Genomic DNA, 23,503 nt, shown 5'->3' with positions numbered 1-23,503 from the left:
ATGTATAGAATGCCCTAAAAAGAATTTTACCTCATATGGGGTCTGTGTGAATGATTTGATCTAAAGCATTTAGAATAATTCCCGGCATATACATATTTTGAGGCATCTGTGTTACTTCACGTTTTTCTTCTTATTGTTAATGGACTCCTTTAGAGACAATCCCAGGAGCCACCACACTTGTGCACTCAGCTTGTGCAGTGGAGAATGTCCCTAGGGGACACCCATGGGTGTGAGGGTAACATTTTTTCATTATGTTTTTGTGGGAAAATAGACATAATATTGACCATTTTAATCATGTGCAAGGGGACAGTTCAGTGGCATTAGCTACTGTACCTTCATAATGTTGTGTAACCATCACCACTATTATACCTAACACTTTGGAATTATTCTTATGTTTTGCAAGTACTTCTGCTTAGAAGAGCCTCCCCTCAAGTATATTGGTCTCACACAACTGGTGAGCTCAGCTGCACTGTCACTTCGTCTATATTGCACCTTCCTTGATCCTCCTACCAGACTTGATTACCTCCTTCATGTTTCCATTCACCTCAGACACTTAATGTATCACATAACTTACCAGAGTTTAAAATAACTCTATTCCTGAGTTGGGTTTGCTCCATATATGTTTCAACCCATAATGTTTCATCCTGATCCTGACCTAACATTGGTGACCCTCCCACGTTTGTAAACAAACACCTGCAAATTTTATTAGCTGGTCTTAATGACCTGTAAGATTCTGCCACACAAGAAATAAGAAACTAGCCAGGATATTCAGTGACACTTTGGTTGACAATACATGAGGAAGGTCAAGTCCATGTCATGTAGTGTGGCTGTGCTTGAACACAGCCCTCTTGGCATGCTTATCTTTGCTGAACATTTCTCCTCAGGATTCTTCCTTCCAAGGCCCACCATACTGTAGAGATACAGGACTTTTCTGCTTCTGTTGACAAGCTATGGAAGCAGATCCTGTGAGCCAGGCCATCTTCAGGACAATCACAGGAAGTTATTCCATGTCTTGGACAAGTCCCAACTCTATCTGGCAGGGAGCAGAAGGTTACAGGCCATCAGGCTGAAAGGTCAGCAGCAATCCCAGGGCTACTGGCGCTGAGCCAGGCCAGAGAGACGTGTGTAACCTGCTCCTGGAAATTCCCAACCCCCTGCCTTTGAGCCCTATTGCTTTTGTGGCCACCCTTGGCAAGGAAGTAGAAGGCAGGGGAAAAGGGTCCTCTTGAGTAAAGCTCAGCAAAAAAAAAATAGAAAATTAACCACATTTCTGTTTCTTTAATGATGCTTACCTTTTGGAACACATAAACACCCCCCAAGCCTCATGAGTGCGTTCAAGGTGTAGCTACTAGGATTAGAACAGGGGCTCAGTTTAGAGGAGCAGGTTTTAGGAAGTTACCAAAAATCTCTAAGTTGTTATCAAATGCTTTATTTCATTTCATGTTCTGGGACCACATCCAAGATTCCTAGGGGCCTTGCAAGTGGCACTCAGTAATTGAGTTGTTAGGTTTTGTCAACAGTAACTAGAATCTACTAAGTATATATCAATAGCAACACAAGAACAAGAAAAACATGATAGGGAAAGTTGTCCACAGTCAGAGGAACAGGGATGACAGTGTCAAGGGAAATGAAAAGTCAGTAAATCCCACAAGAGCAGGTCTTGCTACTCTTTTCTTTTTTCCCCTCTGTGTCTTCTGGACCCAAAGAATGTTTGTACATGAAGGGACAAAAATATCCAACTTTGGAATACAGAGCTAAGTCAGAGGAAGTAACTTTGAGAGTTCCATGTGATAGAACAGTGATTTCCTCCAGATACACCCACAGCAAACTGCAGAGTGTGGCAGGAGCAACCAGCTTGAAAACTTGCCGGCTAAAGTCACCAACCAACTTCAACGGGCACAGACCCTCTCCTTACTGTGGCTCTGTTTTCTCTCTTCTTTAATTTCAAATAATTTGAAACAATGTTCTTGAATACGGAATGGGGAGCCATGGGTTCACATTCACCGTGACTCAGTGAGCAAGCCACTTCATCTGTCTAAGTACCAGTTTCTTTTTCTGGAAAATTAGGATAGTAGCTGCGTTGACCACTCCACAAGATTAGGAATGTAAGTTGGTAAAAACTTGTAGGAGAAAGAAATGTCATCAGTGAAAGGTCATTTGCCCTTGTTCCATGAGGCCTTGAGAGCCTGTTACATAATAGTATTATCTGCTAATTGAAAACCAGAAGCCTGTGATTCAGTCTGAATCCTTTCCTCTCGCTGGTGGCCCACTTGTATTTGGTTACCCGGTCCTATTAATTCTCCTTGCAACTTGTCTTCCGTCATCTATAGCCACATCTCTGGCTTCATCTTCCATCACGAACTCATCCAGGTGGCACTCATTAATAGCATCTGGACCAGTTCTTGGTTCACTGCACCTAGCATCATAGGAGCAGGGCCTAGGTCATATTCATCGCTGTTTCTTTAGCACACATCACGGGGCTTGGTTCACAGTAGGCATCGCATAAATGTCTTTTAACAAGAGCATTGAGTCCATTTACATTTAAAGTAATTATGGATGCCTTTGGATTGAAGTCAATCATCTTATTGTGCTTTTTATTTGCCCTATCTTTTCTAGGTTTCTTTTTCTGTACTTTTTAAATTTCCTTGGGATTGAGTATCTTTTCGTAAACTTACTATTTTGAAGTCACTAGATTCACAGGAAGTTGTAAAGAAATGTCCAGGAGACCAGTGCACCTTTTCCCCCAGTTCTGTCAGTGTCGCCATCTAGCGCAATTCTAGTTTGGTCTCACAGCCAGCAAATGACATTTATACCTTCTGAGAGCAGCTGTAGGGTGTCACCCTTTGCACGTAAATGTGTGTACATGTGTAGCTCTGTGTGACTTCGTCACCTTTATAGATTCATGTACCCACCGCTGAAACCACTACTGAACTGTTCCATCACGAAGATCCCTTGTGTTGCCCCTTTATAGCCACACCCACTTCAGTCAGTCATTCCGTCCACAACAACACATTGAGTATGTATTGTATGCCCAGACTGTTAAAGATGTTGGAGGTACTTTTAGAGACCAAGATGGGCAACGCCCCTGCCTTCACAGAGCATACAGTCTAGGTCAGCATAGACTAAGGTCCCAGGGTAAGTTGGGCCCAGTTGCTGTTCACTGCGGTTTCTGTGTTCTACCTGTAACTCCAGCTGCTGCTCCAAAAGCTAGTTCCATTTCCAACTTCACACCAATTTACATTCAGCTTGAAAACCTTTCACAGTTGGTTCAGATAGGTTCTTAGCAACATTTTTTTTCTTTTTGTTGTCTTCTGATCTGAGGCATCTCCTATAGCCTGGTCAATAAGGCCACTGAAAAAGCAGCGCAGAAGGAGACCAACACCTGTAAGCAATCAGAGCAATCAAAATCTGAGCACCAAAATCCTGGCATGCTGGACGCTCTTGGCCAGGACAGTATGAAGCACATCCATGGGTTAGGAGGAGAGAGGCCCACACAGTTCCTTTTGGCAGGTTGGGTCATAAAGTGCCATTGCTGAAATGATAGCAGTATTGAAGGATCAAAACATAGAGCTCTAAATGCAAATAGATAGAGCTTCTGCTCCCTCAGTCTGACTTGGAAAGCCTGACTCTGAAGGCAGGTTGTTGACCCATCCTGTGCACATGTGAAGGAAATGATTTCATAGCTTTGGGATTTCACCACTGCAGAGGGGGCAGGGTGCCAATTCTGCTGAAACAAAGGGACAGTGATCACTCTCACCAGAAAAGTAGTTTAAATCAGAGGTGTCTCTTTACAGCCCCAGAGACTTTCAGGATGTTTCTCAGTTCATTTCTCTGTCTTTTGACAATGGATACAATCCAGGCGGGCCACTTCAATTTTATTGGAGTGAATTCTAGAGCCAAAGAAGTGAAACTTGCTATAACCCAGCCAGGTTTATTTTACTGTGCAGGAGGAACGTGCCCAAACTTCTAAGCCTTGTTTGTTGTTCAGTTTAATCCTGGACAACATGCTGTAATATCCGGATACCATATTTGCTGGTTTTGAGTGAAAACTCTGGTATGATGCCTTGCCTGACAGCCAAAATTCTAGCTTAGAGACCGTCTATCTGGTTCACTATTACATCCCCAGCTCCAGCACATACATATGTGATGAGTAAATTCTGCTGATATAAACCACAACAGTACTCATGTTTCTCAAGGTAGTGTTTTAAACCTAGCTCTATGATATGAAATCACGTGTGGAATTCATTCATCCATTCAAGTATTTACTGAGCAACTATTCTGTGCCAGGCACTACTACGCCCAGAGGATAAAACAGGGATCAAGACAGATGAGGTCTCTACTGTCCTGGAGCTCATATTCTAGTGGTGGGGGGCAGAGAATGACTGTGGTTGGCCAGTGTGGCCAGGGAGGCTGGCCACTTCAATATGGATGGTCTGAGAGGTTCTCTCTGAGATGTGACAATTAAGTTCAGGTCTCAGTGACAGGAAGCAGAGATCTGCATGACAGCCATGCAAAGATCTGTGTGAAAGAGTATTCCACAAAGAAGTAACAAGTAGGGGAAAGGTCCCAAGATGGAGAAAAAATTCTATATGTTCAGGAACAGCAAAAAGACCAGTGTGGAAGAGCAAGGAGTGGCTGAGATGTGAAGCAGGAGAGATAGGCAAAGCCAGTTCATGTGGGACGGTCCAGGCTAGGTGAAAGAGTTTGGGTTTTGTTATTAATATATTGGGAAGGTTTTGGAGGGTGTTAACCAAGGGAATGACATGATCTGATTTGAAAATGTTGTCGACTTCTCTGTTAAGAATGAATTTATGGGGAGAGTTGAGAGTGCATGTGGGAAGACAAGAGGTTGTGGGGTAGGGGTAGTGCGTGGGGAGAAGTGGATTGAATTGGAATGTTTTGAAAGTAGAGTCCACAGAACTCACTAGTGGTTTCGATGTGGAGAGTGGAACCAAAGATCACTCCCAGGTTTTTGTATTTAGAAAATGGTACCATTGGGAGGTATTGGGAGAGGAGTGGGTTAAGGGGGTGTGAAATAAAAGCTGCATTTTGGCCACGTTAAGTTTGAGAGATCTCTTAGATATGTAAGTGGAGATGGTTAGATGGTTGGCTATATAGGTCTGAAGTTCATAGGAAGGATCCAGATTGGAAACCTAATTTTGTAAACCATCATCAAATAGATGGTAGTTAAGGGAAATGAGACTAGATGAGGCCTATGAGGGAGAGCGTGAGTAGTTCAGTAGGGGAAGGGCAGAACAGCTTGTGTGTATGTGTGTGTGTGCCTGCACAAACACACACATGCATGTTTCTGACTAAAGAAGGTCCGTGTATTTTATCATGTTCTCTAAAAGGTTCACAGCCTATAACAGGTTAGGAATTCACTGCCAAAATGATCCATCTTGAGACTGTGGTTTAGAGATAGATGAATTCCACTTCTGTTAATAATACATATAACCTGAGGTATAAGCAACTAGTTTAGAGATGTTTCATGAAACTGTTTTTGATCCCTCTATACCCAGAGGATCCAACCAAACTGTCATCCAGAATACTTTTCCCTTTCAAGTTCATTTTGTGTACCCTCGGTCTATTAGTGATTACAGTCCAGTGACTTCCACCCTCTTGACATCTCTTTTCACTTCTTTTCTTCCCATCTTTGGTCACTGTTATGCATCATCATCGGCAGAGGTGCTTGCTAAAATGCATGTTCCTGGTCCCCAAGTCAGCCCTGGTGAATTAGGATCTCTGGAGGTGAGGTCCAGGAATGTGCAATTTTAACACCTCTCTGGGTGATTCTGGTTATCCCTCTCTTCCCAGGCTTTTCTATCTGTGCTTCAGGTTTGCCAGTCACTTCTTCAGTGTCTAAGATGTTATTGTGCCTAACTAGTGTGTTATTTTGTTTCAGATATTGTATTTTTTATGTCCACATGTTCCATTTTGTTCTTGTCTGTAGCTTCCATTTCTCTCATTATGTTCATATTTTCCTTTAAATCTCAAATATTATAATAGCTGTTTTAAAGTCTGCCTATTGTATCATTTCTGTCATTTTTAGGCTTCTTTCTATTGACTGATTTTTCCTTTGGTTATGAGTCATATTTTTATGCTTCTTTGCATACTTGGTAATTAATTGGATGTTTTCATTGAAAATATTATGTTGTTTAGTGTCTCTGCTTTTGTCTTTCATTAGACTGTTGACCTTTGTTTGGGCCAGCAATTCAGTAACTTGCTGATGAGCTTGGTCATCCTTTTTACGCTTTCTTAGAGCAAGTCTAGAGCAGCCTGTACTCTAGGGCCAGTTTGGCCTTACTCCTACTTCTAAGGTGTGGCCTTTCTTGAGTCTCTATTGAATGTTCCCTGTCTCTCCATTATGTGTTAGGGTTCACTCATGGGGTTTCCCTCTGCACACATGCATGTTAGTGTTCAGCCAAAGTCTCATGGGGAAACATGGAGATTTCTAGAGCTCGTTCTGTACATAGCTGTGTTTTCTGTGGTCCTTTATCCTGCAAATTCCAGCCACCTCAACCACCCAGAACTCCAATTTCTGTTTTCTCAACTCTGCAAGATGGCCACAGTTGAGAAAGTGCTTACAGGATGAAAGCCAAGCTGATCAGGGACTCACCTCTTTTCTTTCCTTTTTATAGAAGCCACAGCCCTGCACTGACTGCCATCTAATGTCGTCTATTTCATAAATTTATTTGGTCATTTTCTAGTTGGTTTTATGGGTGTGGGGTAAGTTCTGTGCCCAGTACACTGATGTGGCTGGAAGTGGAAGTCCTTCTAGGTAATTCAGATGCATAATAAAGGTTGCAGAGTGCATTCGTTTCCTGGGGCTGCTGTAACAGAGTACCACAGACTGGGTGACTTAGACAAGAGAAGTCTATTATAGTCTCACAGTTCTGTCAGCAGGTTTGGTTCCTTCTTCTCCATGTGTCTTTTCACAAACGCTTCCTTCCATGTATCTCTGTGCTCCAATTTCCCCTTTTTATGAAGACACCAGTCATATTTGATTATGACCTCACTATAACTTGCTAAAGACTATTTCCATATAAGGTTATATTTGGAGATACTAGGGTCTTAGGACTTTAACACACAAATTTGGGGGGAGTGACACCTGCCATTGCACAGGACCCACTCCATTAAGAAACAAACTTGGAGATGTTTGTTAACCGTGAAATCAGCAAGTTGGATAATTTTAAGATGAGAACAATGCATAGCTTTTACTCTCAGAAGAATGGGATTAAACTGTTCTCTAACAATTCCATAAAAACTAACAAGCCTGTGACCTAGACACACCTTCCTGGAGGAGATCAGTTTTAGTTTTCCTCAGATTCTAGAAATGAACACAAACATCTTTCCACAAGGTTACAGGATATTGCAGGGTTTTGTTGTTAGAGATGATACTGGTCAGGTGGTAATGAGTCAGCTTGGTTGCTGTGGCAGGAAAGGCTGATGGGAAATGGATCTTTTGATGGTCAGAGCTGGAAAAGCTCTCAGATCTCATCATTGTATCGAATGACATGGGCACCAGAAAGGGAGAAGCAATTTCCCCAGGGCAACTGATGCCATGAGCCCTGGGGGCCAATAATCACATTGTCATTTTATTTTTATTTATTTATTTCGTGACATGAAGTCTCACTCTGTCACCCAGGCTGGAGTGCAGTGGCCCAACCTCAGCTTACTGCAACCTCTGCCTCCCGGGTTCAAGCGATTCTGTTCCTCGACCTCCTGAGTAGTTGGGATTACAGGCACACAGCACCACACCTGGCTAATTTCTGTATTTTTAATAGGGGGTTTCACCATTTTGACCAGGCTGGTCTCGAACTCCTGACTTCAAGTGATCCACCCACCTCTGCCTCCCAAAGTGCTGGCATAACAGGCGTGAGCCACCACAGCCAACCCCCATTGTCATTTTATAAGTTACTTTTACATTGATAATGTTTTGCCATTGTTTCTCTTTGGTTCGGTACAATTATACCATAAGGGCAAAAAAGCAGTGTTTACTATTTCCGTTTGCAGAAGTTGAGCTACGTAAGTACTGTGTGCTCAAAGTCACACAGAAAGTCAAAAGTAGAATCAGAATTCAAATTCAGACTTTCAATTCAGTGCCTCCCCCAACCCCCATCTTTGTACTCCATTTCTCCAAGTTACAGATACTTGTTTGCATAATGATTCTGCTTTCTAGATCCTCTTGACCCAGGGTCACAGTCTATCCTGAACTCTTCACCTCACCTTTTTCCATCTTGGCTTCCTAAGCTGCTCATAACCTACCCAGCAGAGAAGGCCTGAGGAGAGAATGTCAAGTCCAGTGCATCTACTTCAAGCCAGCAATCCTGCAATTTTATGTTTGCATAAAATGCAAACATCTCAGTGAGAAGAGAAGGGAGCCCTCAGGTCCTAACATCCTCATACCCTCTGTTCTGAAGTGTTCACCTTCATCTTTTGTACTCTTTACTTCCTGATCCATCTCTGAACTTCTTAGGTTCAGACCCTTCCATTTATACTCTGACACCCCCTCCTCACATCTAGTAGTTAATGCTGGACATTGAGCACAGACCTCTGCTTTCCTTCCTCATCCTGTGAGCTTACCAACTCGCTGACAAACATGCACAATGTCTGGCATATAGTAGACACTTGGTAAATATTGATTGAATGAATCCACAAATGTGCCGTGTCCAGAGAAATAGTTTTTTAAAATTTTTTATCATGAAAGAAAACACAAAGATTGCAAACCACATAAAACACATAATAATAAATTATTATTAGGTGAGTCCCCTTGTAATCACCAACTAATGGAAAGATAGATAGAACTTTACCACCCACAGCAGAAGTCCCTCCATGTGCCCTTCTCGATCATAAGCTCCTTCTCCCCATAAATAACTAGTATCTTGACTTCTATAGAAATTTCTTTACATTTTTAATGTTTTTATCACTCAAATGAGTATCTGCTAGGCACACTTAAAAATTCCGATGTGTCTTTTAAGTATCATTTAATCTATAGATCTCTCCTCTGTCCTTTTTTCTTTTCTTTTTAAAAATAAATTTTATTGCATATAATTTGGAGTTTACAACATGATCTTATAGGATACCTATGGATACTAAATGGTTACCATAGTGAAGTAAATTAACATATAATCTCACATGCTTATTTTTTGTGTGTCAATAGCAGAAAAATCCACTTATTTCACAGAAATCCCTAACACAATTGCATTAGCTGCAGTCCCTATGCTGTGTGTCAGGTCTCTAGATTTGCTCCTCCCACCCAATCCCTCATAACCAGTTTTATTTCTTTATATTTATAAATATACCACTGTATACTTTTTTCCCATCATATAAGAGAGATAATTCAGTATCAGGATCTCCTTCCTTTTTAAAGATGCACATACCATAATATCTTTATCTACTTATCTGTCAACAGACACCTAGGCTGTTTCCATATCTTGGGTATTGTAAATTAATGCTGCACTGATCATGGGAGTGCAGATATCTTTATGAGGTGGTGATTTCACTTCCTTTGGGTATATACTCAGGAGAGGGTCTTCTGGGTCATGTGGTAGTTCTAATTTCAACTTCCTTAGGAACCTTCACAGTGTTTTCCATAAAGGTTATATGAATCTACATTCCCACCAACAGCATACTATGGTTTCCTTTTGTACACACCCTCATCAACACTTGTTATCTCTTGTCTTTTTGATAGCCATTCTAATCAATATGACGTGATATTTCATTGTGGTTTTCATTTGCATTTTCTTGGTGATTAGTGATATTGACCACCTTTTCATATACCTGTTGCTATACTTGAATGTGTCCTCCAAAGTTCATGTGTTGGAAACTTAATCCCTAATGCAACAGTGTTGGGAGGTGGGACCTTTAAGTGGTGATTAGGTCATGAGGGCAGTCGTCATGAGTGGGTTAATGTCAGTGTCAAAAGAGTGGGTTTGTTATCGAGAGAGTGCATTTGTTCTAAAAGTGAGTTCAGCATTCTTTTGCTCTTGCGTCTACTCACTTGCCCTTCTGCCTTCTGCTATGGGGTGATACAGCAAGCAGACCCTCACCAGATGCTGAGCAGATGCTGGTGCCATGCCTTTAGACTTCCCAGTCTCCAGAACCATGAGCAAAATAAACTAATGATATTGTTTATAAATTATCCAATCTCAGATATTTGGTTATGGCAAAAGAAAATGGACTGAGATATTTGCTAGACATTTTTTTTTTTTTAGATGGAGTGTTGCTCTATCGCCAGGCTGGAGTGCAGTGGTGTGATCCTGGCTCACTGCAACTTCCATTTTCCAGTTTCAAGGAATTCTCCTGCCTCAGCCTCCCAAGTAGCTGGGACTGTAGGCATGCACCACCACGCCCAGCTAATTTTTTGTGTGTATTTTTAGTAGGGACGGGGTTTCACCATGTTGGCCAGGATTAATTGTTACTCTAATGTCATTATGCAGCATATGAATTCTTTCATATATGGCTAGTGGTAACCTCTTCAGGTTAGTTCCTGAGTCCTTTTAACATGACCCTCATCATTCCTTGTGGCATTGTTTCAGGGTTTTGTCACATGTCTTCCACTTTCAGAAGCGTGTAAGCCTGGTGGTACAGAACTGTATGTAGCCTCTGGTTTTACCTGCTTAGCAAAGAGCTCCAAGAACACCTCATTTCTGCTTTTGCATAATCACAACTCTTAGGTAGAGATTTAAAAACTAAGGAAGGGCAATTTTGCATCAGAACTATGCTACATCCTATTCAAGTTACCATGTGACTGTTCTTTTTCCTTTCCGTCGTCATGCCTGCCTTCCAGCCCTGCTGAACTACTTACACAAAGTGTTGAGCTTTTCCACCTTAATGCCTTTGTACATGCTACTTCCTCCTGCCCCACTTCAGCCTCAGTTTAGTCACCACTTCTTCCTGGAAGCCTCCCCAGACAACTGATCTGAAAGAGATGTGTCTTTTGTGTGTTCCCATAGCATTGTGGTTTTGCCTTATCGCACCTATCTCACTGACTGCAATTGTCTGCTTATCCATCCGCTCACTCCCTTGTTCCCCATGAGACTGTGAGTGGCAGGGCCTGTGGCTTGCTCACTTCATCCCCCCCAGTGTCTTCACAGTGTCCAGCATATTAGTAGGCTATCAACAGGTAATTGTTGAATGAATGGACAAAGCCCAGACTTTTTCATGTCACTCTCCCCATTGCATTCCCACTGCTCTTGGCTCATTCTGCTGCTAGACTGCTCACTACCCTGAGTTGAAATCTACACATATCATACTTCTGCCCATCACCCTATCCCAGCTAGAGAGTGAGGACTTTTAGGGACCAGCTCTAATCCCCTTTTCTATCTTCATTGTCAAGCATGATGCATAGTGCAGAGTAGGCACTCAGTAAATAGACTCTTGGTGTTGCTTCTCTTCCAACATCGTTATTAAAAGATAAGAAATCTATTGTCTTCATAACACTAAGAGCGGTTAATGTGAAACTTGTTTCTGTGCTCAGTTTGACTTCCTCTTTTAGAATCATTTTAGGGAAGTGCAACAAAGTTCCTCTTTACATTTCCCCCACCAAAGTGCCCTTTAGAAACTTTGGAGCACCCCATGCTCCTCCCCATGAAGGCTTTCATCAGCAGGCACACATGGCATTCTCTCATCCCCTGAGCCCCTTCCGTGGGCTCACCCCATCTCAGAGAACACTAGGTGTAGGCCTTATGTTCCTGTTTGCCTCAGTTCTTGCCAGAAGTCCAAGTTTCACATTTCCCATGCTCTAAACCCAACAGCAAGACTTGAGAGCTCCTTCTCTTATGTTTAGTGGCTCCACTCCCATCCAATGCCATGTTTTTACAACAGGAATTTATGTAATCAATTTTTCTCTCCCTCTTGGGTCACCCCCATGAACATACAAACATGCTGTTATTTCTCCTGTCTTAAAACTATGGACTTAATCACACCACCTTTTTTGTCTCCTGAGTTTTGTCTCCTTGTTTGATTCATGGCCAGACCTCTTCTCAAAGCTTTCTACTGTCTGTAAAAGCAGGAGCAAGCCAGGGTTCACCTGCCCCAACCTGAATGGAGTGATTGCCACAGTCCTGGAAGGGCTTTTTATTCTGAGGCATAAGTGGAGGTCAGTGCTTATTTGGATTCTCTGCTATCTCAGATTCATGTTCTCTGAGCAGGGAGGGAGCTGAGAATACCCCAAATAGTGTCTTTTCCTTTTTTCCTGGCCTCTTGGTCAAAGCTGGTGGGCTTAAAAAGTATCAGGCATAAATGAAGCTAGAGATACAAAAGACTTCCTGTCCCAGGGGTCGCTGTACCTCCTGGCAAAACCCCACACTTCCTGCTGTCACACAGGCTACCCCACGGGAGAGAAAACCACAGAACTATAAATCTCTCCCATGCAACATTTAGTGTCTCCAGTGGAAGAGAGCCCTGCAATCAGCCTGCCATCCTTCTCTGTGCTCAATTCCCAACTGGGGCTGATGCAACAGTTCCCTACCTCAGAAAGTAAGGATACACTATCCATGCAGGCTGGCCTGCCTGGCCCTTTGGTGAACAAAGGGCACCTAAATGTAAGAAGACAAGGAACTCAAACATTTCCTTCTCCCTGGCTCCAGGAGACGGCAAGAAACTTTACAGATCCAGGGACTCCTTAGGGCTTTGGTCAATTGCAAATGCCTATTTCCCCAGGCCAACAATCTCCACCCCTTCGTTGTACTGAACCAAGATGGTACTGTCTACATCAAACATTCTGTGTCAGTGGTGAATGGGAGCCAGAGAGCCCTAGGTCATTCTCTATTCTTTTCTGAGCATGGTCTGAGCTTTACCTGCTCATTTGACCTCCAGGCTAGGCTCTTTCCAAGATTCCTAGTCCATTAAGGAAAGTTCCTTTTAGTTTTTACAGTGTTTCAAAACAGAATCACTGATAGTTTTAGGCCCGAAAATCTTGCCATGCCCCACCCCCTACCCCATCTCTAGCCTTTGTAACAAGCAAAACTCATATATTTTCAGATGCTCCCGAGAGGAATTATACCATCCCTGGTTGAGAAACACTTAGGGGGTAAATGCTTAAGAGTCTCCCATATTAAAAGAAATCCCTTGACCCCAGAGCTTTCCCCCTTTACAGCCAGATATTTATGAAGAGCTGGCTACACTTCCTCTTTCTACCTCTTTTTTTTTAGACAGAGTCTTGCTCTGCTGCCAGGCACCAGGCTGGAGTGCAATGGCACAATCTTGGCTCACGGCAACCTCCATCTCCCGGGTTCAAGCAATTCTCCTGCCTCAGCCTCCTGAGCAGCTGGGATTATAGGTGTGCACCACGACACTCAGCTAATTTTTGTATTTTTTTTAGTAGAGATGGGGTTTCACCATGTCGGCCAGGATGGTCTCAATCTCTTGACCTCGTGATCCACCCACCTCGGCCTCCCAAAGTGTTGGAATTACAGGCGTGAGCCGCCACACCCGGCCCTCTACCTTTTTTTTAAACTTCACATTCATTACCAATCCTTCAACCCAACCTGAGTTCAAATGCATTCCTACAGCTGTTTAGCTATGTGACCTTGGGCACGTTACTTAATCTCTCTGAATGTCAATTTTATCAGACACAAGATGGAGATAGTAATAGTTACCCCTCTCATAGTATAGTTTTAGAGATTACATGGATTACACTACAGCACTTAGACCGGGTCTCTTACATAGGAAGTGTAACTAGCCAGGCTAGTTAATTCTCTGAGAATATTAGTAGTGTTTTAATCATTATTGGGGGTTTTATGGAAGACACCTTCAGATACTGGCAATCCTCTCTCCTCCTCTCCAATGTATATGATTTTTCTTCTTGGTCAGTTGTGTAGAACTTAAATAACAACGTTAGAAGCTAAAGCAGTGGTGAGCACTCACGATTTACACTTGATTTTAATGTATGATGTTGGTTTTTAAACTGAGATACGTAATAGTAAGAAAGCTTCCTTCTAATTCTTTATCACTAAGCTTCTCTTAAAGCCTGAGCATATATTAAATTTGTGCTACATTCCTTCGCTGCATCAATTGCAATGATTGTATAATTCTGGTTCTTCATACTGTGGATTTGAATCCCATTACTAGACTCCCCAGTCCTGACCCATCCTTAAAATCATCCAATAGAGCAGACTTGAAGATGGGGACTAGTACTGTAATACAAAGCGTTTCGTCATTAGAATGGCTGATTTGCTTCCTTCCTGCTATCCTTGTCATGACATGGGTTATTGGCAGAGCCTGAGAAGCAAGAGCAATTGGTCCAGTAACTCCGTATTGAATTGCCTTTCTGCAGGCCTGGCGCAAGCGCTGGTTTGTCCTCCGGCGAGGCCGCATGAGCGGCAACCCCGATGTCTTGGAGTACTACAGGAACAAGCACTCCAGCAAGCCCATCCGGGTGATAGACCTCAGCGAGTGTACAGTGTGGAAGCATGTGGGCCCCAGCTTTGTTCGGAAGGAATTTCAAAATAATTTCGTGTTCATTGTCAAGACTACCTACCGTACGTTCTACCTGGTGGCCAAAACTGAGCAAGAAATGCAGGTGTGGGTGCACAGCATCAGTCAGGTCTGCAACCTTGGCCAGCTGGAGGATGGTGCAGGTAAGAGTGGAGTTGGGGCTCCCGTGTGCTAAGGGGTATCCCAGGATAGCAGTTGGAGGGCTACTGCAGAAAAACAGTTCAAGATGCCAAGCCTGCCTCCTTGAGGGTGTTTTGGCAGGCTAATTTATATCAGAACTGTTCCAACCAAATAGAGTACTGGAAATTGCCCTCTTTTGTCTGGTCCATACCCAGACTGAGCATTGCAGGTTGCTTTAATGGCTTTAAAACCCCTCATGCCTTTGCTCTCATTCAGCCACAGTGAACATCAAGTGTGGGTGAGGGTGTCTTCCCATGATGCTGACACTCATGACCTTCTAGAAATATCGAATATTGTGTAACTCCACCGTTTCTGGGTTGTTCATCACTAAATACTGGAAAGAGAGAACTTGGCTACTTATCGTAGGCAAGAAAGATTTCCTGATGCCTCCAAATGTCTCAAGTTCTCTGCAGAATAAATTAGTTGTAAGTTTGCTCTGCGCCATTTCTTGGCAATGCCACAGTGAACATTCGTGTGCATGTGTCCTTATAATAGAACGATTTATAATCCTTTGGATATATACCCAGTAATGGGATTGCTGGGTCAAATGGAATTTCTGTGTCTAGGTCCTTGAGGAATCGCCACACTGTCTTCCACAATGGTTGTACTAATTTACACTCCCACCAGCAGTGTAAAAGTGATCCTATTTCTCCACATCCTCTCCAAATCTATTGTCTCCAGATTTTTTAATGTTCGCCATTCTGACTGGCATGAGATGGTATCTCAATGTAGTTTTGATTTGCATTTCTCTTATGATCAGTGAGGATGAGCTTTTTTAAATATGTTTGTTGGCCTCATGTATGTCTTCTTTTGAAAGGTGTCTGTTCATATCCTTTGCCCACTTTTTGATGGGGTTGTTTTTTTCTTATATATTTGTTTTAGTTCTTTGTAGATTCTGAATATTAGCCTTTTGTCAGATGGGTATCTTGCAAAAAAAATTTTTGCCCATTCTATTGGTTGCTGGTTCACTGTAATGACTGTTTCTTTTGCTGTGCAGAAGCTCTTGAGTTTAATTAGGCCTCATTTGTCTATTTTGGCTTTTGTTGCCAGTGCTTTCGATGTTTGTCATGAAGTCCTTGCCTATGCCTGTGTCCTGAAGGGTATTGCCTAGGTTTTCTTCTAGGGTTTTTATGGTGTTAGGTCTTATGTTTAAGTCTTTAATCCATCTGGAGTTAATTTTTGTATAATGTGTAAGGAAGGGATCCCGTTTCAGCTTTGTGCACATGGCTAGCCAGTTTTCCCAACAACTTTGCCCAGTTTTTGATGGGGTTGTTTGTTTTTTTCTTGTGAATTTAAGTTCTCCATTAAAAATGTGTCTTCTGAGATGATCATATGGTTTTTGTCCTTGATTCTGTTGATGTGATGTATCTCATTCTTGCATCCCTGAGATTAATCCCACTTGATCATAGTGACTTATCTGTATGATGTATTGTTTGATTCACGTTGCTAGTATTTTTTATTTTTTTTATTTTTAAAACTTTTATTTTCGGTTTGGGATACATGTGTAAGTCTGTTGCATAGGTAAAGTCATGTCACAGGATTTGTTGTACAGATTATTTCATAACCTAGATATTAAACCTAGTATTTTGTTGAGGATTTTACATCTATGTTCATCAGAGCAATTGACCCATGAAGAGTACCCTGACTCTCTCTCTCTCTCTCTCTCTCTCTCTCTCTCTCTCTCTCTCTCTCTCTCTGTCTCTCTCTCTCTCTGCCCCTCCCCACCACCACACAACGATTCCTATGTAATTTTCCAACCTAGGGTTGCAATTCACTTCCCTTCATGGATTTTGTTGTTGAGCTTCTGACATTATTGAAACATGCCCTATTCCTCGTTGGAGATTTTGAATCTGGTTTCTTTTAGCCGGTTAGTCTAGCAGAGAAAGCTTTGTCCCTAAATCCTGTGGTCTGTAGTTGCTTCAACATTTTAAGGGTTACTGTATGGTTTTCACCATCTGCCACTGGAATATCCACATTCTAACGCTAGGTGGCAATGGAGAGTCAGACTTGTAGCTCCCTCCAGGACAGGCACAGGAGAGTGCTTCCTGAGAACACATTCCTTTTCTTTTCGTGAACCAGGGCAGCATATTAAGTGAGGCTCTCCAGTAATATTGCTGAGCATTGAGAGCACTCAAATAATAGGAAATAAAGTAATGACATGTCTTTATCCTTGGTACAACAGACAAAGCTTACTTGGAAAGTCACAGTAAGTTGGTTCTGGCTAGAGCCTCTCTGACCTGCAGAAGTTGGCTCTTTACCAGCCTATTCCCTACCTTCAGCCCTAACTAGATATATCATCATATAGTATGTTATATGTCTCCTCTGTTTCTTTCCTTATCCAGGAGTTATCCTAAAGCATATGTACATAATATGTTTCGCAATAACCCAAGAGCAACACGAATGAGTAAGGCACCAGACTAAAACTGAAGAGCCCTGCCCTGGCCTGAAGTTGGAGGAAGCCACAAAACTCTCCTATGACCCTTTCCGTTCTCTTTAGCCCCCTCAGGTTTTAGAACCACATAAGGGCAGAGTCGTCTTCATCTGAGAATTACACCCGAAGGCCTTTCTTGTGGCTTTTCACAGAGTGTTTGGTTCTGTCTCCAGCAGCCACGTAGTAGTCAACACATTGTGTGTGTACCCTGGCCAGGAGCTCTGCTGAAATGCTTTTCTATATTAATTCATCTAATCCTCACAGCAGTTCTATGGCCTATGTGTGGGCATTATCTCCACTTTATAGAAAAGGAAACTCGGAGAAGGCAGGCCATGTAGTAATGGCTATGTAGTGGAGCCTGGATTTGAACACACACAGTTCTGAGTCACCCTGACTCAGGAGTACCTGGACTATTAACTTGGTTCAAAGGGGAAATAAAAGCAGGCTTTTCATTGGCTGTTTCTGATCTGGAGTTCTCGTTGGTTCCTGATTCACGTTCATCTTAAGGACCATGTTCTCAGGTGATGGAGAGAATGTTATGTGTTATGCTCCTTGAGAAATATGGGCTTTTCCAGCCACCACAGCACCGAGTTTCTTTCCTTCCCTTTACTTATAACAGTGATTAATCTTCTCTGCTACAAACTAAATTTCAATAAGGGCAGGGTCTTTGTCTTGGCTGTACAGTCAGGGTTAGTAGGCACATGGTAGATATAATAGGTATTCTGTATAGACATAGACCTATATAAACATGTGTATATACATACATATATGCACAAGTACATATGTAACTATATTCATGTACTTGTTATGCATAAATACATGTGTGTAAATATATGTATGTATATATGTATGTTTGTTGAGTGAATAAATAATGTTGCAGAGCTGCTGCTGAGGGCCATAAAGCAGCTGTGTGTAGACTAACTACAGATTTTTAGGCCAAGAGTGCTGTGTTGTTTACTCTTAATTGATTGAACACTTTGCTCTTGAAACACTGGCCTTGTTTCCCAGACATTGTTTCGAGCTGGGGAAATGGTCTCCATCAGTACAAACACCAGCTGAGATTCGCGTCTTCTGTTTGGCTTCTTTGATGCTGTTTGAGAAAGTTTGAATGCATGTTATAGCCACTCTTAAACATTAACCAGGGAAATGATTTCTCCAGCAGATTCCATGGAGAGCCTCTCTTACACGCCCTCCTCCCTGCAGCCATCCTCTGCCAGCTCCCTTCATACCGCCCATGCTGCCAGCTCCTCCTTGCCAAGAGATGACCCAAACAGTAGTGCTGTAGCCACTGAGGAAACCAGGAGTGAGTCAGAGCTTCTCTTCCTTCCTGATTATCTGGTTTTGTCCAACTGTGAGACTGGAAGACTGCACCATACCAGGTAATGCTTATGCCCAGGACTGTGTCTGAGCTGGGCCTGCTCGCAGTCACGGCGCCTGCTCTTACAGTTTGCTTCACCCAATTAGTCCATTCAGCGGTAGCATTTTGTAGTGGCTGTGACTGCTCTCACCTCTCTTCCTGCCAATGTCACGGCAGGGACAGACTGCTATGAACCACTGTGAAATATGAAGCATGTAGTATTCTAAACAGAATGAGTCATGCGTGAGTCATTTCTAACCTTGCATTTTCATGTGTATCTGATGCTTAGAGGATGAAAAAATCAACAAACCATTTTTCTTTTGCCACACCAAGGGGTTGGTGTAACTGAGTGCTGTGGAGAGAATGTGGCTATGCAAGTAGCAAGCAAGGTGCTCCTGGGGGGATGGAAGTGATCCCAGCATTGATTTTGTGGTAGGCGGATGGCTACATTTTAGTCCAACTTACGTGCTTTTCTTCTCCAGTCTACCTACCAGATGTGATAGCTGGTCAAACTCAGACCGCTCATTGGAACAGGCTTCATTTGATGACGTGTTCGTTGACTGCCTGCCGCCGCTCCCCTCCAGTCATCTGGTCCACCCATCAGGCCATGGCAAGGGAGCTCAGGCTGCCCTGATCTGGAGTAGAGAAATCAATGGGCCACCCAGGGACCACGTGTCTTCTTCACCATTGCTGGAAAATTCCTTAAGTTCCACCATTCTGGTAGATAAAAATCAAGGTTCTTTACCCTGTGGAGAAAAAGAAGTAGACATTATGTCCAACATTCCGCCTCCCCGCCCCCCTAAGCCAAGCCATCTCTCTGAGCGGCGCCAAGACGAATGGAGTGCACACAGCGGCAGCAAGAAGCCAGAGTGCACTCTAGTTCCAAGAAGAATCTCTCTCTCTGGTCTAGACAACATGAGAACCTGGAAAGGTAAGTGTTGAGTCCTAAGATTCAGGCATCAAGAAAACCCTGGGTCCTCCTCACTCTTTGTGTCCATGGATGGGGCTACTTAGAATGACCTTGATGTAGGCAGCCTGTACGTATGTGCTTGTCCCTTGCTCACGCTGGCCTGATCACCTAATGGGGCTGGATCCTTAGTGGAAACATACAGCCTGAAAGCAGCAGTCTTCTGTTCCTGGATCCCCTCCCCCATCCCTCCTTTCAGCCTGGCCACCAGGAGAGACAGTTAGATCCCCATAGATGCTGCAATAGGTTGGAACACTGGTCCCTTGTGATGGGCTTTCCCACCTGAGTCTGAGCTGCTAGTGTTTTTTGGAGTCACTCAGGAATCCAGTTGGTACAAAAGTTGATGTCTTTTGTCTCAGCTCAGTCCCATTCCCTTCTTTGCCTCTCTCTCACACTTAGAGAGCCCTGAGCCTCGTTCATCATCCCACTAAACTTGTTCTTTCCAAATTCTAACTGGCTTACAAAGGGCCCTCCACAACCCTCTTTTTTTTTCTTACTTTAACTTCCGGGTACATGTGCAGATCTTGCAGGATTGTAACATAGGCATACACGTGCTATGGTGATTTACTGCCTCCATCCCCCGTCACCTACGTCAGGCATTTCTCCTAGTGCTATCCCTTCCCAATCTCCCCACCCCCTATTATCCCTCCCCTGACCCCCTACCCCCCAACAGCTGCCAGTGTGTGATGTTCCCCTCCCTGTGTCAGTGTGCTCTCATTGTTCAACACTCACTTATGAGTGAGAACATGTGGTGTTTGGTTTTCTGTTCTTGTGTCAGTTTGCTGAGAATGATGGTTTCCAGCTTCATCCATGTCCCTACAAAGGACAGGAGCTCATCCTTTATTATGGCTGCGTAGTATTCCATGGTGTATATGTGCCACACTTTCTTAATCCAGTCTATCATCAATGGGCATTTGGGTTGCTTCCAGGTCTACAATTGTAAACAGTGCCGCAATGAACATACGCGTGCATGTGTCTTTATAATAGAGCAATTTATAATCCTTTGGATATATACCCAGTAATGGGATTGCTCGGTCAAATGGAATTTCTACTTCTAGGTCCTTGAGGAATCGCCACACTGTCTTCCACAATGGTTGAACTAATTTACACTCCCACCAGCAGTGTAAAAGTGATCCTATTTCTCCACATCCTCTCCAGCATCTGTTGTCTCCAGATTTTTTAATGATTGCCATTCTAACTGGTGTGAGATGGTATCTCAATGTGGTTTTGATTTGCATTTCTCTGATGACCAGTGAGGATCAGCTTTTTTTCATATGCTTGTTGGCCACATGTATGTCTTCTTTTGAAAAGTGTCTGTTCATATCCTTTGCCCACTTTTTGATGGGGTTGTTTTTTTCTTATATATTTGTTTTAGTTCTTTGTAGATTCTGAATATTAGCCCTTTGTCAGTTGGGTATCTTGCAAAAAAATTTTTGCCCATTCTATTGGTTGCTGGTTCACTGTAATGACTGTTTCTTTTGCTGTGCAGAAGCTCTTGAGTTTAATTAGGCCTCATTTGTCTATTTTGGCTTTTGTTGCCAATGCTTTCGATGTTTGTCATGAAGTCCTTGCCTATGCCTGTGTCCTGAAGGGTATTGCCTAGGTTTTCTTCTAGGGTTTTTATGGTGTTAGGTCTTATGTTTAAGTCTTTAATCCATCTGGAGTTAATTTTTGTATAATGTGTAAGGAAGGGATCCCGTTTCAGCTTTGTGCACATGGCTAGCCAGTTTTCCCAACAACTTTGCCCAGTTTTTGATGGGGTTGTTTGTTTTTTTCTTGTGAATTTGTTTAAGTTCTCCATTAAAAATGTGTCTTCTGAGATGATCATATGGTTTTTGTCCTTGATTCTGTTGATGTGATGTATCTCATTCTTGCATCCCTGAGATTAATCCCACTTGATCATAGTGACTTATCTGTATGATGTATTGTTTGATTCACGTTGCTAGTATTTTTTATTTTTTTTATTTTTAAAACTTTTATTTTCGGTTTGGGATACATGTGTAAGTCTGTTGCATAGGTAAAGTCATGTCACAGGATTTGTTGTACAGATTATTATTTCATAACCTAGATATTAAATCTAGTATTTTGTTGAGGATTTTACATCTATGTTCATCAGAGACATTGTCCTGTAGTTTTCTTTGTTTTTTTATTTTTTGTGTGTGTCCTTGTCTGGTATTGGTAGCAGGGTGATGCTGGGCTTGTAGAACGAGTTAGGGAGGATTCCCTCCTCTTCATTTTTGGGGAGGATATTTTGAGAAGCATTGGTGTTACCTCTTCTTCAAATGCTTGGTAGAATTCAGCAGTAAAACCATCACGTTTCTGGGCTTTTTTTGGGGGGAGACTTTTTTTTTAATTAATGATTCAATCTCATTACTGATTATTGGTTTGTTCAGGTTTTCTAGTTCTTTCTGATTCAATCTTGGTAGGTTTTACGTGTCCAGGAATTTATCCTTTTCCTCTAATGACACTGTGTATTTCTTTGGCATTTATCATAGCGTCTGCTTTTTCAGTTCTGATTTGATCTACCTGGGCATTCTTTGCTGTTTCTTCGTCTAGTGGTTTATTGATTTTGTTTATCTTTCTGAAGAACCAACTTTTTCTGTAGTTCTGCTGTGATCTTTATTGTTTATTTCCTTACACTATTTTTCAGTTTGGTTTGCTCTTGCTTTTATAGTTTATTTTTTCTTTTTAATTTTTGTGAGTACATAGTAGGTGTATATATTTATGGGGTATGTAAGATGTTTTGATGTAGGCATCCAATATGAAATAACCACGTCATGGAGAATGGGGTATCCATCCCCTCAAGCATTTATCCTTCGTGTTACAAACAATCCAATTACACTCTTTTAGTTATTTTTAAATGTACAATTAAGTTATTATTGACTATAGTCACCCTGTTGTGTGATCAAATAGTAGGTCTTATTCTTTCCAATGAATTTGTGTATCTGTTAACCATCCTCCCCTCCCCCACAGCCCCCAATCCCGGCTAACCTTCCTAGTCTCTGGCAACCATTCTTCCACTCTCTATGCCCATAAGTTCAATTGTTTCAATGTTTAGATTCCACAAATAAGTGAGGACATGTGACATTTGTCTTTCTGTGCCTGGCTTCTTTCACTTAACCTCCAGTTAACCTCCTTAATGACCTCCAGTTCAATCCATGTTGTTGTAAATGACAGGATCTCATTCTTTTTTATGGCTGAAGAGTACTCCAGCATATATATGCACCACATTTTCTGTCTATGGGCACTTTGGTTGCTTCCAAATCTTGGCTCTTGTGAACAGTGCTGAAGTAAACATGGGAGTGCATGTATCTGGTTGATACACTGATTTCCTTTCTTTGGGGCATATGCCCAGCAGTGGGATTGCTGGATCATATGTAGCTCAATTTTTAGCTTTCTGAGGAACCTCCATACTGTTCTCCATAGTGGTTGTATTAATTTACATTCCCACCAACAGTGTACAAGGTTCCCCTTTTTCCACATCCTCACACGCATTTGTGATTGCCTGTCTTTTAGATATAAGCCATATTAACTGGGGTGAGATAATACTCTCATTGTAGTTTTTAAAATGTTTTTAATTTTTACTTTTGTTTTAAGTTCAGGGGTACATGTGTAGGTTTATTAAATATATAAACTTGTGTCATAGGGGTTTGTTGGCTATTCCATCATCCAGGTGTTAAGCCTATCCATTAGTTATTTTTTCTGATCCTTTCCCTACTACCATCCTCTGCCCTCCAATAGACCCCAGTGTCTGTTGCTCCCCTCTCTGTGTCCATGTGTTCTCATAATTTAGCTCCGACTTATAAGTGAGAACATATGGTATTGAGTTTTCTTTTACTGTGTTAGTTTGCTAAGGATAATGGCCTCCAGCTCTGTATATGTTCCTGCAAAAGACGTGATCTCATTATTTTTTGTAGCTGCATAGTATTCCATGGTGTATATGGACCACATTTCCTTTTTTTTTTAAGTGAATGTATCTATTTTTATTATGAAACATCGAATTTTGACACATTGGTTCATTTGCTTTTTAAAAATCTATTATCTGACTTAAACCTATTCAGCAAAAATGCCAATAAATTATATAAATTCTAGTTTGGGTCTTTTTAAAACTGGGAACATAGTATGTTTA

General features: G+C 42.1%; 1 protein-coding gene across 4 annotated transcripts in view; it reads left to right on the top strand.

The window, feature by feature from the left end:
- Positions 1–23,503, top strand: part of GAB3 (GRB2 associated binding protein 3) — a 74,699-nt gene that overhangs the window by 21,590 nt on the left and 29,606 nt on the right. For 2 of the 4 annotated variants that reach the window (XM_078363715.1, XM_035287990.3), the window contains exons 2-4: positions 14,279–14,582; positions 18,213–18,429; positions 18,890–19,338. In XM_078363715.1, the coding sequence (XP_078219841.1) occupies positions 14,279–14,582; positions 18,213–18,429; positions 18,890–19,338 (970 nt within the window). Of the gene's footprint in view, positions 1–14,278; positions 14,583–18,209; positions 18,430–18,889; positions 19,339–23,503 lie in introns of all 4 variants that reach the window. The other 2 variants (XM_035287991.3, XM_035287989.3) reach the window with 1 other exon arrangement.

Source organism: Callithrix jacchus, chromosome X, assembly GCF_049354715.1.
Source record: "Callithrix jacchus isolate 240 chromosome X, calJac240_pri, whole genome shotgun sequence".
NCBI classification, from domain to species: domain Eukaryota; kingdom Metazoa; phylum Chordata; class Mammalia; order Primates; family Cebidae; genus Callithrix; species Callithrix jacchus.
This window is presented reverse-complemented; position numbering and strand designations above follow the sequence as displayed.